The 15496-nt window shown below is 41.0% G+C and overlaps 1 protein-coding gene across 2 annotated transcripts; it reads left to right on the top strand.

Moving 5' to 3' along the window:
* Positions 1-868: 868 nt before the first annotated feature.
* MSMB (microseminoprotein beta) lies at positions 869-15182 on the top strand. 2 transcript variants are annotated; one of them, XM_014562641.2, is made up of 4 exons: positions 869-1045; positions 6051-6147; positions 7211-7316; positions 14627-15182. In XM_014562641.2, the coding sequence occupies exons 1-4, from the start codon at positions 1043-1045 to the stop codon at positions 14754-14756; spliced, it is 336 nt and encodes a 111-aa protein (XP_014418127.1). In that variant the 5' UTR covers positions 869-1042; the 3' UTR covers positions 14757-15182. The 2 variants fall into 2 exon arrangements, with proteins under 2 accessions (XP_014418127.1, XP_014418128.1); XM_014562642.2 differs by lacking the exon at positions 869-1045 and adding an exon at positions 1691-1786.
* The last annotated feature ends 314 nt before the right edge of the window (positions 15183-15496 follow it).

Here is a 15496-nt window from a genome sequence, read left to right as displayed (position 1 = left end):
GCTTGGTTGCATAAGACCAGATAGATGCCCCCCCCCACTTCCATCCCCACTGCTGATGGCTCCAGCAAGACCTCTGCCCCTCATGCCACTGCCACTGTGGCGTCTGCCACCAGCACTCACTCCTGGGGGGCTCTGTGTGATGCCAGTTTTCATGCGTCGTCTTTAAGGGGGTCTTGCTCAGTGTGTCTGATTGTGGAGCTGAGGTCACAAGCCTGTGACAAGGATGCCAGGACAGCAAGTCCTAGCTGCTACTTAGGTATGATGGGACTCACATCGTGTGAGATTCTTCAAACCTGGTGTTTCAAAAGAAACCGAGAGGCCACAAACGATGATGATTGTGCCCCTGACTTCCAGGAACTTAGAGTCTATGACGGGCAGTTCAAACGTTTGCAGGTGAAAGCGGAAGTGTGTGCGGGCCCCCTGGTGAGAGGGGAGGCAGCCCCTCACAGGAGCAGGAGAGCTACCCCAAACAGGTGTCTGGGTACTAAGACTTATTTTAGGAGTGGTGGCAGATGGCACTGGAAAGGATCACCATGGTCAGCTCGGAAGAGCTTTGAGAGCCATTTGGTCAAGAGACCCGAACTTCTGTGGGTAGAGGAAAACCCAGGTTGAAATTTTAGGCACTGTGGCAAGCTGTGGGGGGGATCATTTGGGGATTAAATGGTGTTATGGCTTGAATTATATTCCCCTCAAATTCATATGTTGGAATCCTAAGCCCCAGGGCCTCAGAATGTGACTGTATTGGAGGTAGGGCCTTTAAAGAGGTAATTAAAACAACATAACGTCATTCAAGTGGGCCCTAATCCAACATGACTGGTGTCCTTAAAAGAAGCAGAGGCCAGGACACAGATGCCCACAGAGGAAGACACAGGAGGAAAATGATCAACTGCAAACCAGGAGAGAGGTTTGCAGAAGAAATCAACCCTGCTGATAACTTGATCTCAGACTCCTAGCCTCCAGGATTGTGAGAAAATACATTTCTGCTGTTTAAGCCACCCAGTCTGAGATATTTTGTTATGGCGGCCGGAGCAAACTGATACAGATGGTAAGTCCCTGAAATATATCAGGACGTTCTGTTCGTTGCTGCTCCCGAGAGGCCATTGTGGGCGTGATGAGGGCAAGCAGAGTTTTTTAGAAGAGCACGGTGGAACAAAGAAGGAAAGCTGGCTTGTAGTAGCAGGGAGTAAACACTTAAGAGTCAAGAAGAGTTTTAGAAAGTCCAGGCTGTCTGAGCCCATGTGGCCTGTCTGGAGAAACCTGGCTGCAGGGTGCTGCGTCCTCATACCGCGGAGAGTGGCTTGGGGCACTTCTGATCTCTCAAAATAGACCTCAGGCTGCCAACTGGACTGACCACTCTTCTGCCTCCTTGAAGCCCAGCTTCACCACTTGGCTATGTGGCTGGCATCTCTGAGCCTCTATTTCTTTGTGTGTGAAATCAAACCAGACAACATGCTTTGTGCCCAACCACCCACCAAGTGGGAGGCGAAGGCTCAGGAAAGGGGAATTCTCTTCCTCTGCTCTTTCCCGTCAAGGGCAAATGCGTATCGAGGGTGGGAACAGCAAGGGTAAACATATAATTGGGGTGGAGATCTGATTGATGAATAACTCATAAATCATCTGAAACCATAGTTTCCTGTTGATAACCAACCCTCTGTAAACAGTGACTGTGTCCTTGGCGTGTTACCTTTCCTAACAACACCAAATGTATGGTTGCCAGCTCCTATATAAGCTTGACATGACTTTCCCTGGATGCATGTGCCTGTAAGGACTCCTGCTCATCACAATGGTAGGTAGCTGGTTTCATCCCTAAAGGCCAGGAAAAAAAAAAGGATCTATAGTCCTTATTTTAATATGCTGTGATGTGTGTTTCTGCCGGAGAGTATTTAACAGTAAATGTGACCTGGTGAAGAATCTTCTATAGATGATTTACAATACAATGTGTAGTAGAATGAGAGTCTGGGAGCTTGGGAACATCTTCATGAATTTAGCACCATTTCTGCTCTCTGAAGTCTGCTATTTCTTCCAGGAATTTGGGGATTCAATTGGGTTTCATCTGTGTCTCTAAATCTTGGGCCCTGAGTGAGTGATCTGTGAAATGAAATCTGATTTCAGAGCTACAGCACTGCATGGTTTTATAGATAAGGAACCTGAAGCTGGGGAGAGAAGAAGCTGCCGTGGGGGTCTCTCCATGAGCCAGGAAGGGAGCTGAGCTGTGAACCCAGGAGTCCTTCTCCCTGGGCCGGTGGTTCCCAAACTTGGCTGTGCAGTGGGATCACCTGGGGATCGTTGAAAAATACTGGTACTTGATTCCCATCACAGATACTCTGATCTAATTGGTCTGCAGTGAAGCCCGAGAAAGCAGGGTTTTTCAAAGCTGCCCGTGTGATTTTAAAGCAAAGTTTGGGAACCGTTACCCTAGGCCCTTTTTACTGTATCGTGTTGTATTAAGAAAAAATTTTGTGTCAGAATAGATAAAAACTTATCTTCCTTTCTGTCTTTAATTCCAACTTGATCTTTTAAAAAGTATCCTTGGCTAGAGCCAGTAAAAGGGAATGAACTGGGCTGCTCTCCTGGTACAAAGGAAGAGGGAGGCAGCGGCCAATAGGCAGAAGTAGACAAGTGGGGTTGGAGACGGTCCTCTCTCGGGCCGCGCCTCAGAGACTGCATTGAGACAGAGCTGGGAATAGCAGGGAAACAGTGCGATCCTCCCTGCTCCACTCAGACCCCTTCCTCCAGCCTCAGAGTGAACTTTGTAAGCCATGGCCCCAAGCCATGCCACTGCCCTGCCTAAGACCCCCTTGAACACACCTGACTCTGGATTGGACAGGGCAAGGCTCTCCAAGGAGCAGCAACTTACCTAAAGAGACACAATTTCTAGGGGCATCGCCAGCCTGCTTCACCCCAAGGCCAGGCATAAAGCTGCACCATTTAGAAAATAGAATGGGATGGGAGCATATAGCTCAGTGGTAGAGCGTCTGCTTAGCATGCACTAGGTCCCCGGTTCAATCTCCAGGACCTCCATTAAAAAATAATAATAGTTTAAAAAACAAATAAATAAATAAACCTAATTACCCATTCCCTGCTCGTCCCCCTTAAAAACCCCAGAAAATAGAATAAATGCCATCTTCTGTGCCTGCACGTATTAGAGGCTCGTGTTCACTGAAGACAGGAAAGGAAGCAAAGAGGAGTGGGAGGGAAGGTGGAAGAATAGAATCCCGGAACAGGAAGGAACTTTAGAGCCTTTCTGCTCAGGGGAGTTCCTCAGGCCAGCAGTGCTAGCGCTGCCTGGGAGCTTGCTAGAAATGAGGACTCTTTAGCCCCAGTGAAGCAGAATCTGCTTTTTATTTAACAAGATCTCCCAGGGATTCATATGCACATTAAAGCAGCACTGGTTTGCATCATTTTTCTTGTGCGTCTCACCTGGGAGACTCTGTAAAGATTCAAAGACACTGATGTTATCCTTCTTCAGTGAGCTTGAGAATGGGGTCCCTTATTTGCAACCTAGGTGATTCTGAGACACACTCAAGTTGAGGAACTTCTCTTTTTACAAGGGAGGAAACTGAGGCTGGGGTGGGGAGAGAGGGGCAGGCTATTTGTGAGATAGTGCAATTGGTTAACTTCAAAACTGAATAATTCGTTCCCCCCCCGCCCCCCGCCCCGTCACCATTTTTGGACTCCATCCTCTAGTCATTCAATCAGGGGCCTCTTCTCAGAGCTGCAGCACATCTGGGAATCCTGCACCTCTCACTCACCCTGGGCTGCAGTCCTGGCTCACGCCTATTGACTCCACTGTTCCGTGACTGGGTGAAACCGGACCTCCAAGATTCCTGTGATCACCACTACCCGCAGGGGCCACCTTTCTGGATGAAGGGAGCAGAAATGTTGTCAATAAGGCTGGCCTTTTCTTTCTTTTTTTTTTTTTTGAGAAAAGAATTCAGATTTTCACAATGATCTTAAGGTGAAGATTATGCAAAATAATGAAACAGAGAGAGCAGGTGCAGCCTCAAGTTCCGGTGTAAACTAAATGTGTGGAGGGTTTCTTGTCAGAATGGATTTTATTTCTTTTGGTTATAAAATCAAAGCATTTAACTGTAGACAATTTAGAAAACAATTTCGAAAAGAAGAGGTAAAGTCGAAAGAAGAAAATTGTCATAATCTGTCAACTCAAAGATCACTTGTTGGAACGTGGTATAAAACCTTCAGTCTCTTCCTGAGCATCTGAGCATCTCCCTCTCTATGTATCTTTTTACGTTAGACTATTGTTTTGTTCATTGTATCATTTCACTTAATGATATATAGTTATCATTTGCTCATGTCCTTTCATATTCTCTTACCTCCTCCGTTCACTTGTTTCTTTTCTGAACCACCATGTTCTCAACGAGCCCTGAGCATTTTGATTATTTCCATTTTCCCATGGCTGTGAGCATCCTTGAGAAGTATATCTCTTTCTTTCTCTGTGCTGTTCTTCTTAGGATGAAGTCTTAGAAGTGAAAAAGTGAAGTCGAATGTTGCAAACAGTTTTTTTCTTTTTTCCAGTTTATTATTTTTCTTAAATTAAAAAAAATTGAAGTATAGTTGATTCATAATGTTGTGTTAGTTTCTGGTGTACAGCAAAGTGATTCAGTTATAAATAACAGTTTTAAGAATTTGGACATACACTATCAAATTGCTCTCTGTAAAAATTGTTCCAATGGCAACCATCCTTGGGCCTTTTACTTCCCACATATGCTTCTATTTCCCTCTGGGTATTAGAAATTAAATAATTATTCTTGCCACCCCATTATGATTCTATTTTATCTATATAGTTACATTTCTCGTGTTATTGGTAAGTTGAACTTTCTCACGTATTTATTAACCTTTCTATTCAGGCGTGTGGGAAATGTTACTTTATTTCCTTTGCCATTTTTTTGACTAGGATGTTTCTCTTTTTCCCATTGATGTTTTAAAAACTCTTTATATAAATTCAAATTTGGTAATTGCTTTTTAATTTTGTTTAAGACTTACACCTTTTACATATTCAAGTCTATTTCCTTTTTCTTTTATGCTTAGAATAAGATATTTACCTATGTATCTGTAATTAGCTTATGATCTTATTGTAAAAATGTAACTTTTGAATCCTTTTGGAATTTATTTTATTGTGGGAACTAAAGTAGGGAATTAACTTTGTTTCTTCATCAGATAGTTCACCACTTGTTCTAATACCATTTATTGAATAATTATTCTCTACAGATTTCAAAGATTAGGTTTATTTTATAGTAAACTTATATATTTTTAAAAATTTGTTTATAAATATGTGTATATACCCATACTTTCTGGGTTTTCTATTTTGTTCCCTTTATCTTTCTATTCTTACATTATTAATGCACTATTTCATGTAGCATTAGTTCATAATTAATTTTAGGCAGTTTACAAAATAAGTACCCTCACCTCATCTTCCTTTTTAAAAAGTTCTTGGAAATTTCCACCTTAAAGTTTGTTTGTTTGCTTATCTTACTCATCTCAAAATGATGACAAGACACTTTCCTTTGTCCTACACATCCAGTATTAGCCTAGAGGAGCTGATATGTTCATGCAGCCATCAATGATGCCTATATCATCTGGAAAATGCAGTTCTTAGCCTTGTGGTCTAAGACTCCAACTAACCCAGTTAGCTCCAGCAAGTCTCCTATTGTGTTTTCTTTGTCTCTGTATCTTTGTCAATGTTTTATTATATTCCTGAACTCTTTCACTCATTTCTGTCCTTTAAATTATACATACTCTGCAAAGCAGCTAAAAATTGCCTACCCACAAGGGCTTCCTGAATCTCCTCTGTAATAAAATTGCACACTTTCATTATCGCTCTATGACATTTGACTCACATTTAAGTTTTTCTCCAGTTGATTTTAGTAACTTCTGTAGGTCTTACTCCTCTGCTAGATTACCCGAGAGTAGCAGCTCCACCTTCAAAGCACCTGTCAGAACCCTGCAGGGGTCTCCATACAGGACACTTAGTCAGTGTTTACCGACTGAATTTATTCATTCTCCTTCCCTGACCCTTCTTCCCATTACAGAATGCTATTCTGGTCAGCCTCTTGGTTTTAGCCACCTTGGTGACTTTATGCAATACTCAGTGCTTTATCATCCCTAACCAGAACTCTGGATCTAATGGTAAGTCCTAAGTTTTCAATGTTTATTATTTTATTGCATCCTGGTAGATGTAACCTGTTGGCAGATGAATGCCCTTAAATCTACACAAGAGAGAGGGTTAGGGCAGATATAGAAATGGAGAAGAATTAAGGACTTCAACTTAACCATTTATATAAGACAGTGCTTCTCAATCCTAGAATTGAGAATTGCCTGGGGAGCTTTTGAAACTTAGCAGTGTGCAGGCCCCATTCAAGACCAGGAGCTACACACTTAAAAGCTTCTTGGTTGACTCCTACATGCAACTAGGATTGAGAATCATTGATTATTCCAGTACTTCTCAGACTTCAGTATGCATGTAAACCCTCTGGGAATCCTACTGAAATACAGGTTCTGATTCTATGGGCCTAGAGTGGGCATGAGGGTCTCCATGTCTCACAGTCCCAGGTGGTGCTGATGTCACCGGTCCCTCAAACACACCTGAACCTCCTCGGATCTAGAGCAGTGGTTCTCATTCTTGTTAAACATCTGGACCATTTAGGGGGAGCTTTCTGAAAATATGGCAGCCTGGGCCCCATGCCCAGAGATTCTGATCTGATTGGTCTGGGTTGGGACCTGGCACAGGGCTTTTTTTTTTTTTTTTTTAATTTTTTAAATGCCCAAGATGTCTCACATGTGCATTTGGGGTTGAGAACCAAAGCAAAAGGAAGTGGAGAAATGAGGCATTTATCTGGAGATAATCCAGACGGGAAAAAAAAAAATCACCCTAAGTACCACTAGGCTCATAATAGCTAACTGATTAAAGAGGGAGGGGCTTATTTTGTCTTGAAATGTCTGTTCTGAAGCCAAATCTGGATGGATTCAAGCTTGCTGTAAGAAAACATGACCAGTGGCATGAGCTCAGCTGCCCTGGAGTTGAGCCATGAGTGAACACAAGAGCACTTTTCTGAGACGACTTTAAAATCATTAAGATTCTCCATCTCTAGGAAGGGTGCAGAGGGCAGGGGCTGGCCCCAGTGCCCCACAAGCCTTGTTCTGGTTGCATGATTTGGGGACCCCACTGACGATGCCACATGTATTCTTTTAGAATGCAAGGATCTCGATGGAATCACACACCCTCTGGACTCCCAGTGGAAGACTGAGAACTGTGAAGAGTGTTCTTGCAGCCAGAATGGAATTAACTGTTGCAGCCTGTAAGTCTCAAGCCAGCAGGGCCAAGAAGAAGGTGTAGCCACTGCTGGGATGCTGCCTAAGGAACGGTTTCTCCTTCTTTCAAAATCCCATCCTGAAGGAAGTTGAGTTTTCAGTCCTCTTTCTTTCTTTTCTTTTAAAAAATCGTGGTAAAATACACATAACATAAAATTTAGCATTTTAACCATTTTTAAAAGTAAAATCAGTGGCATTTAAGTTCATTCACGATTTCGTACACCCATCTTCACCATCCATGTCCGGAACTTCTTCATCTTCCCAAACTGAAACTCCGTGTCCATTAATAAACAACTCTTCACTTCCTTCTCAACCCCAGTTCCTGCCAACCACCATTCTACTCTCTATCTCTATGACTTTGACAACCCTGAGTGGAATTGTCAAGTATTTGTGCTTTTATGACTGGTTATCAGGAAGGAATAAGACTTTTCTCTACACTTCAATGGTTCTTCTGGCTAAGAATTAAATTGACATGAGATAGATTAACAGGAGAAAATCAAGTTTAATTTCATATATATGGGAATGCCACATACATGAGAGGTTTAGAATCAGAATCCTGAAAAGCAGGTAAAATGAAGTCTATATGCCAACCTGAGCTAAGGAAGGGAGAGGCGCTTGAGGCTTCCAAGGACAGGAGGGTCATTCACAGGATGGTGAGATTAAGAATAGATATTTGGTAATTAGATGTTTACTCTGACACATAGATGGGGCCATTTAGATAAATTTACCTCTGGTAGTAGCTCTTTTCTGGGAAGGATCCTCAATTTAAATTCTCCTAGGAAGTTGAGGGTGGGGAGCAGAAGTTTCTCTTGAACTTGCAGGGTGTCTACTGTCTTTAGCTGAAGATAATCCTCATGCAAAAGTGGCACATTTGGGGGAGGCTCATTCTGAACCCCCATACTGGCTTATTTCAGTATAATGTCCTCAAGGATCATCTATATTGTAACATGTCTCAGAATTTCCTTCTTTTTGAAGGCTGAATAATGTTTCAATCACATTTTGTATATCCACACATCTGTTGATGGACATTTGGGTTGTTTCCACCTCAATCTCATTTCTTTTAACTTATTTTTGAATCTCAATAAATATCTTTATTATTAAATACCTATATCCATATGGGTTGCTGAAGACAGGAAAGGACACTCAACAGACTGAAGCTAGTCTGGAAGTGAGCTGGTTTTCACTTCAGCCTTGCTTGGTCTGTGGCCATTTGCGAGAACAGGAGTGGCTCTGAACACAGGCAGAGGGAATGATGTGAGGAGTGGAGTGAGTGAGCTTTGTATTCTAAACCTGAAGTTGCTTCACTGCTCGAGTTTAACTCAAGTCAGCCCAAGGGTTGAGCAGGTGTTTTTCTGCTGGGTGATTGTGGACACCAAAGCCACACTGGTACTTGGGCCAATAAATCAGAGAGTACTTGCAGCATGGCCCTAATTTTCCTGTTTCCTCGGCAACTGCATCCAAACTAGCCAGTCCATCTCCACTCCTTCCTACCCCCGCCCCCAAACCCATCTGAGGTCTTCATGTCAAACTTGGCCTATAGTGTTTTTTTTTTTTAACATTTTTTATTGATTTATAATCATTTTACAATGTTGTGTCAAATTCCATTGTAGAGCACAAATTTTCAATTATACATGAACATATATATATTCCTTGTCACATTCCTTTCTCTGTGAGCTACCATAAGATCTTGTATATATTTCCCTGTGCTATACAGTATAATCTTGTTTATTGGCCTATAGTGTTTTGCAAGAACAGAATTGGCTTTGGTGACAGAGGCATTGGCATAAAATAGTGTTTCCCAAACTTGCCTGAAATCACAGAATCATCTGGGAAAGTTGATGAAATACAGATTCCTGGAGCCCATCCCCAAACCTACTAAGTCAGAATCTATAGGAGGTTAAGCAATTTGAACTTTGGCAAGTGCCTCTGAGAATCTCATGATACCACCAGGGAGCAGAAAGAAGATTGAGTGCTTGACCAGAATCAGAACATACAAGTGCTGCTGAAGTTTAAGTGCCTTGAAAGTTCTGAATACATTTGTCGAGATGCGCCCTGCTAAGTGCTTAAGGGAGCAAAAGGAACACCAGGTCAGGAAACTGTATGTCTGGCTGCCTGAAGCAGGTTCGCAGGTATTGCCTTGGCTGGGTGACTGCATATTACAACAGACTTTGATTTTTTGCCCCCAGAAATTTGATATTGTCTTTGTATCAAGTGTCAACGGGACTCTGGAGTGTGATTGTGTCGGCCAGGTTAAAGCCTAGTGAGCCATTCCTCCCTGACATGGGAGTACACCTCCAGAGTGTAGCATCCGTGACACCCGGATTTGACACTCCCTACCCTGGTCATTGCTACATCATCACAGCCACGTCAGTATGACCCTCTTCTAGGGGTCCTGTGGACCTAGTGTAGAAAAAGAGTGAAGTGGGAAGAGGCTCAATGCTGGAGTCAGAGCAACTGAGTCTGAATCTCCCTTCCCTTGCATACCATCTGTGTGACCCTGTATAAGTTTCTTAATCTCTCTGAGCCTCAGTTGCCTCACTGTAAAATAGGGATAATCATGTGGACATAAGAATTTTTTTTTATTTTTTTTAACATTTTTTATTGATTTATAATCATTTTACAATGAGTCAAATTCCAATGTTCAGCACAATTTTTCAGTCATTCATGGACTCATACACACTCATTGTCACATTTTTTTCTCTGTGAGTTATCATAACATTTTGTGTATATTTCCCTGTGCTATACAGTGTAATCTTGTTTATCTATTCTACAATTTTGAAATCCCAGGCTATCCCTTCCCACCCTCCACCCCCCGGTAACCACAAGTCTGTATTCTCTGTCTGTGAGTCTATTTCTGTCCTGTATTTACACTTTGTTTTTGTTTGTTTGTTTTTGTTTTTGTTTTTTTAGATTCCACATATGAGCGATCTCATATGGTATTTTTCTTTCTCTTTCTGGCTTACTTCACTTAGAATGACATTCTCCAGGAGCATCCATGTTGCTGCAAATGGCATTATCTTGTCGGTTTTTATGGCTGAGTAGTATTCCATTGTATAAATATACCACATCTTCTTTATCCAGTCACCTGTTGATGGACATTTAGGCTGTTTCCATGTTTTGGCTATTGTAAATAGTGCTGCTATGAACATTGGGGTGCAGGTGTCATCCTGAAGTAGATTTCCTTCTGGACACAAACCCAGGAGTGGGATTCCTGGGTCATATGGTAAGTCTATTCCTAGTCTTTTGAGGAATCTCCACACTGTTTTCCATAGTGGCTGCACCAAACTGCATTCCCACCAGCAGTGTAGGAGGGTTCCCCTTTCTCCACAGCCTCTCCAGCATTTGTCATTTGTGGATTTTTGAATGACGGCCATTCTGACTGGTGTGAGATGATACCTCATTGTAGTTTTGATTTGCATTTCTCTGATAATTAATGATATTGAGCATTTTTTCATGTGCTTTTTGATCATTTGTATGCCTTCCTTGGAGAATTGCTTGTTTAGGTCTTCTGCCCATTTTTGGATTGGGTTGTTTATTTTTTTCTTATTGAGTCGTATGAGCTGCTTATATATTCTGGAGATCAAGCCTTTGTCGGTTTCACTTGCAAAAATTTTCTCCCATTCCGTAGGTTTTCTTGTTTTACTTCTGGTTTCCTTTGCTGTGCAGAAGCTTGTAAGTTTCATTAGGTCCCATTTGTTTATTCTTGCTTTTATTTCTTCTAGGAGAAAATTTTTTAAACGTATGTCAGATAATGTTTTGCCTATGTTTTCCTCTAGGAGGTTTATTGTATCTTGTCTTATGTTTAAGTCTTTAATCCATTTTGAGTTGATTTTTGTATATGGTGTAAGGGAGTGTTCTAGCTTCATTGTTTTACATGCTGCTGTCCAGTTTTCCCAACACCATTTGCTGAAGAGACTGTCTTTATTCCATTGTATATTCTTGCCTCCTTTGTCGAAGATGAGTTGACCAAAAGTTTGTGGGTTCATTTCTGGGCTCTCTATTCTGTTCCATTGGTCTATATGTCTGTTTTGGTACCAATACCATGCTGTCTTGATGACTGTAGCTCTATAGTATTGTCTGAAGTCTGGGAGAGTTATTCCTCCAGCCTCTTTCTTTCTCTTCAGTAATGCTTTGGCAATTCTAGGTCTTTGATGGTTCCATATAAATTTTATTATGATTTGTTCTAGTTCTGTGAAATATGTCCTGGGTAATTGGATAGGGATTGCATTAAATCTGTAGATTGCCTTGGGCAGTGTGACCATTTTAACAATATTGATTCTTCCAATCCAAGAGCATGGAATATCTTTCCATTTTTTAAAGTCTTCTTTAATTTCTTTCATCAGTGGTTTATAGTTTTCTGTGTATAATTCTTTCACCTCCTTGGTTAGATTTATTCCCAGATATTTTATTACTTTGGGTGCTATTTTAAAGGGGATTGTTTCTTTACTTTCTTATTCTGTTGATTTATCGTTAGTGTAAAGAAATGCAACTGATTTTTGAATGTTAATTTTGTAACCTGCTACCTTGCTGAATTCTTCAATCAGCTCTAGTAGCTTTTGTGTGGACCTTTTAGGGTTTTCTATATATAGTAACATGTCATCAACATATAATGACACTTTTACCTCTTCTTTTCCAATTTGGATCCCTTTTATTTCTTTCTCTTGCCTGACTGCTGTGGCTAGGACTTCCAGGACTATGTTGAATAGGAGTGGTGATAGTGGGCATCCTTGTCTTGTCCCAGATTTTAGTGGGAAGCTTTTGAGTTTTTCACCTTTGAGTACTATGCTGGCTGTAGGTTTGTCATATATAGCTTTTATTATGTTGAGATATGTTCCCTCTATACCCACTTTGGCGAGAGTTTTTATCATAAATGGGTGCTGAATTTTATCAAATGCTTTTTCTGCATCGATTGAGATGATCATGTGGTTTTTGTCCTTTCTCTTGTTGATGTGATGTATTACATTGATTGATTTGCGTATGTTGAACCAGCCTTGTGTCCCTGGGATGAACCCCACTTGGTCATGATGTATAATCTTTTTTATGTGTTGTTGGATTCTACTTGCTAAAATTTTGGTGAGGATTTTGGCTTCTATGTTCATCAGTAATATTGGCCTATAATTCTCTTTTTTTGTAGTGTCTTTGCCTGGTTTTGGTATCAGGGTGATGGTGGCTTCATAGAATGAGTTTGGGAGTATTCCCTCCTTTTCAATTGTCTGGAAGAGTTTGAGAAGGACTGGTATGAGTTCTTCTTTGTATGTTTGGTAGAATTCCCCGGTGAAGCCGTCCGGTCCTGGACTTTTATTTGTAGGGAGGTTTTTAATTGCTATTTCTATTTCCTTTCTAGTGATCGGATTGTTCAAGTGTTCAGATTCTTCTTGATTCAGTTTTGGTGGACAGTATGTTTCCAGAAACTTGTCCATTTCCTCTAGGTTATCCAGTTTGGTTCCATATAGTTTTTCATAATATTCTCGTATGATATTCTGTATTTCTATTTTGTTTGTTGTAATTTCTCCATTTTCCTTTCTTATTTTGCTAATTTGTGCTCTCTCTTTTTTCTTCTTTGTGAGTTTGGCCAGAGGTTTGTCGATTTTATTTACTTTTTCAAAAAACCAGCTTTTGGTTTGGCTGATTTTTTTCTATGGTCTTGTTAATCTCTATTGTATTTAATTCCCCTCTGATCTTTATTATTTCGTTCCTTCTGCTGCTTTTTGGGGCTTTTTGTTCTTCTTTTTCTAATTCATTCAGGTGGTGGGTTAAATTGTTTATTTGAGATTGTTCTTCTTTTTTGAGGAAGGCCTGTATCGCTATAAACTTCCCTCTTAGCACTGCCTTTGCTGTGTCCCATAGGTTTTGAGTGGTTGTGCTTTCATTATCATTTGTCTCAAGGTATTTTTTAATTTCAGCTTTGATTTCCTCATTGATCCATTGTTTTTTCAATAACATATTGTTTAATCTCCATGCTTTCCTTTTTTTCTCCTTTGTTTCTCTGTTGTTGATTTCCAGTTTCATGGCATTGTGGTCAGTAAAGATGCTTGAGATAATTTCTATCTTCTTAAAATTGTTGAGGTTTCTTTTGTGCCCAAGTATATGATCGATCCTGGAAAATGTTCCATGTGCACTTGAAAAGAATGTATATCCTATTTTTGGGGGGTGTAATGCTCTGAAAATATCCACCAAATCTAGTTTTTCTATTGTAGTATTTAATTTCTCTGTTGCCTTGTTTATTTTCTGTCTGGAAGATCTATCTAGTGATGTTAATGCAGTGTTAAAATCTCCAACTATGATTGTATTCCCATCAATATCCCCCTTTATCTCTGTTAGTAATTCTTGTATGTACTTAGGTGCTCCTATATTGGGTGCATATATATTAACGAGTGTAATATCCTCATCTTGTATCACTCCTATAATCATTATAAAATGTCCTTCTTTATCTTTCTTTATGGCCTTTGTTTTAAAGTCTATTTTGTCTGAAATCAGTACTGCAACACCTGCTTTTTTGGCTTTTCCATTTGCATGGAATATCCTTTTCCATCCTTTCACTCTCAATCTATACGTGTCCTTCTCCCTAAAGTGGGTCTCTTGTATGCAGCATATTGAAGGTTCTTGCTTTATTATCCAGTCTGCCACTCTATGTCTTTTGACTGGAGCATTTAGTCCATTAACATTTACAGTAATTAATGATAGATGTGTGTTTATTGCCATTTTGAACTTATCTTTGCAGTTGAATTGGTATATCCTCTTTGTTCCTTTCTTCTTCCTTTTGTGGTTTGGTAATTTTCCTTTGTATTTTCATGGATTTTATTTAATTTTTGTGACTCCTTTGTAAATTTTGGACATAAGAATTAAATGAGATCCTGAACATAAAGTCATTAATGTAATGAATGTTTAATGCCTTCTCTATGCCAGTCATGTGTCCCTCTAGCCTGGGACAGTAACTGACACCTAGTGGCCACTTCTTGAGCAGGGAGGATAAGCCGAGTTAGGCTGGAGCAAGCTACTAGACCCCAGAGAAGCTCAGCTCTGTCTCTGAGACTGTCGGGACTTGCTGTGGTCTTGTGCATGCAGAATGGAATTTAGCAAAATGTTAAAATAGTCTGTGTTCACAAACCAGGTTCTGTGTATTTGGGTGCACGGTCCTGAAGGTGGCCCTTTGGGGTTTCCAGCCAAGGGGTGACCTTAAGTCGGTGAGAGGCACCCCAGACACTTGGAGTATGGGCTGCTTCTGGCACAGAATGGGCCCTGGGGAGGCTGGGCATCTGATTCCTTCTAACAGGTCTTATTCTTGTCTCAATGACAGTATTGCTGTACCTGTGGATTATGACACAGAAAAGTGCAAGAAAGTCTTCAACAAGGAGACGTGCAGCTATAAAGTAGTGGAACGCGACAACCCAGAAAATCCCTGTGCTGTCAGCCAATGGGTGTTATAATGTTCTTCTCATGGGCCCAGAGCTCCCAGCCAGATCTTATCCTCCTCTGGCCTCTATGAATCTATGATTGCATAATCCTACTTACCAGTAAAAACTTTTTTGAGCAAACACTTGAATTTGTGTATACTTTTAATTTATAAATCATGCATACATTGATATAATGCACATTAAAAAGCACGCAAACATTTAAAGGGGACAAAAACCAATGCGAATGAAAGTTATAACATTTTCCCTCCTCTCCAGTGGAACACTGTGCCTCCCCAACTCGAGACCACTGCTGCTGCTTCTCTTGCTTCTGCTGTATCTGCTCTCTGCTGCCCCCATGCCCCACTATCTGGTGAACAATTCAGAAAACGTGTTTTCAAGATGAAATCAGATCCTTTATTTTCTGGGAGATATTCACGTTCATCCTTCCTTCCACTTCTGCAGAGCATGTCCTCCTGCTGTGTCCCTCACAGACATCTGTGTTTGCCTGAGGTTAGAGCAGCTTAGAGCAGGATAGCCTGGAAGAAGTGCTTCCAGGACCACATGCAGCCCAATGGGGTATTAAAAGGTCCTGCCATGTGGATGAAGGATGGTTTGGGTGCAGACCTCCGGTATCAGTCCTCAAAACTTAGGGACTTAAGAGGGGAGCATATAGTTCAGCACGCACAAGGTCCTGGGTTCAATCCCCAGTACCTCCATTAAATAAATAAATAAACCTAAAGACCCCCCCCCAAATTTAACCAAAAACAAAACAA

This window comes from Camelus ferus, chromosome 11 (genome assembly GCF_009834535.1).
Source record: "Camelus ferus isolate YT-003-E chromosome 11, BCGSAC_Cfer_1.0, whole genome shotgun sequence".
NCBI classification, from domain to species: Eukaryota; Metazoa; Chordata; class Mammalia; order Artiodactyla; family Camelidae; genus Camelus; species Camelus ferus.
The sequence above is the reverse complement of the archived record's forward strand: the minus strand, read 5'-3'. Positions and strand labels throughout refer to the sequence as shown.

What these genes read in the sequence shown, in the direction of transcription:
- MSMB (XM_014562641.2), top strand. An exon ending in CCAGAACTCTGGATCTAATG is followed by an intron (nt 6,148 to 7,210) that starts GTAAGTCCTAAG and finishes GTATTCTTTTAG; the next exon opens with AATGCAAGGATCTCGATGGA. An exon ending in GGAATTAACTGTTGCAGCCT is followed by an intron (nt 7,317 to 14,626) that starts GTAAGTCTCAAG and finishes TCTCAATGACAG; the next exon opens with TATTGCTGTACCTGTGGATT.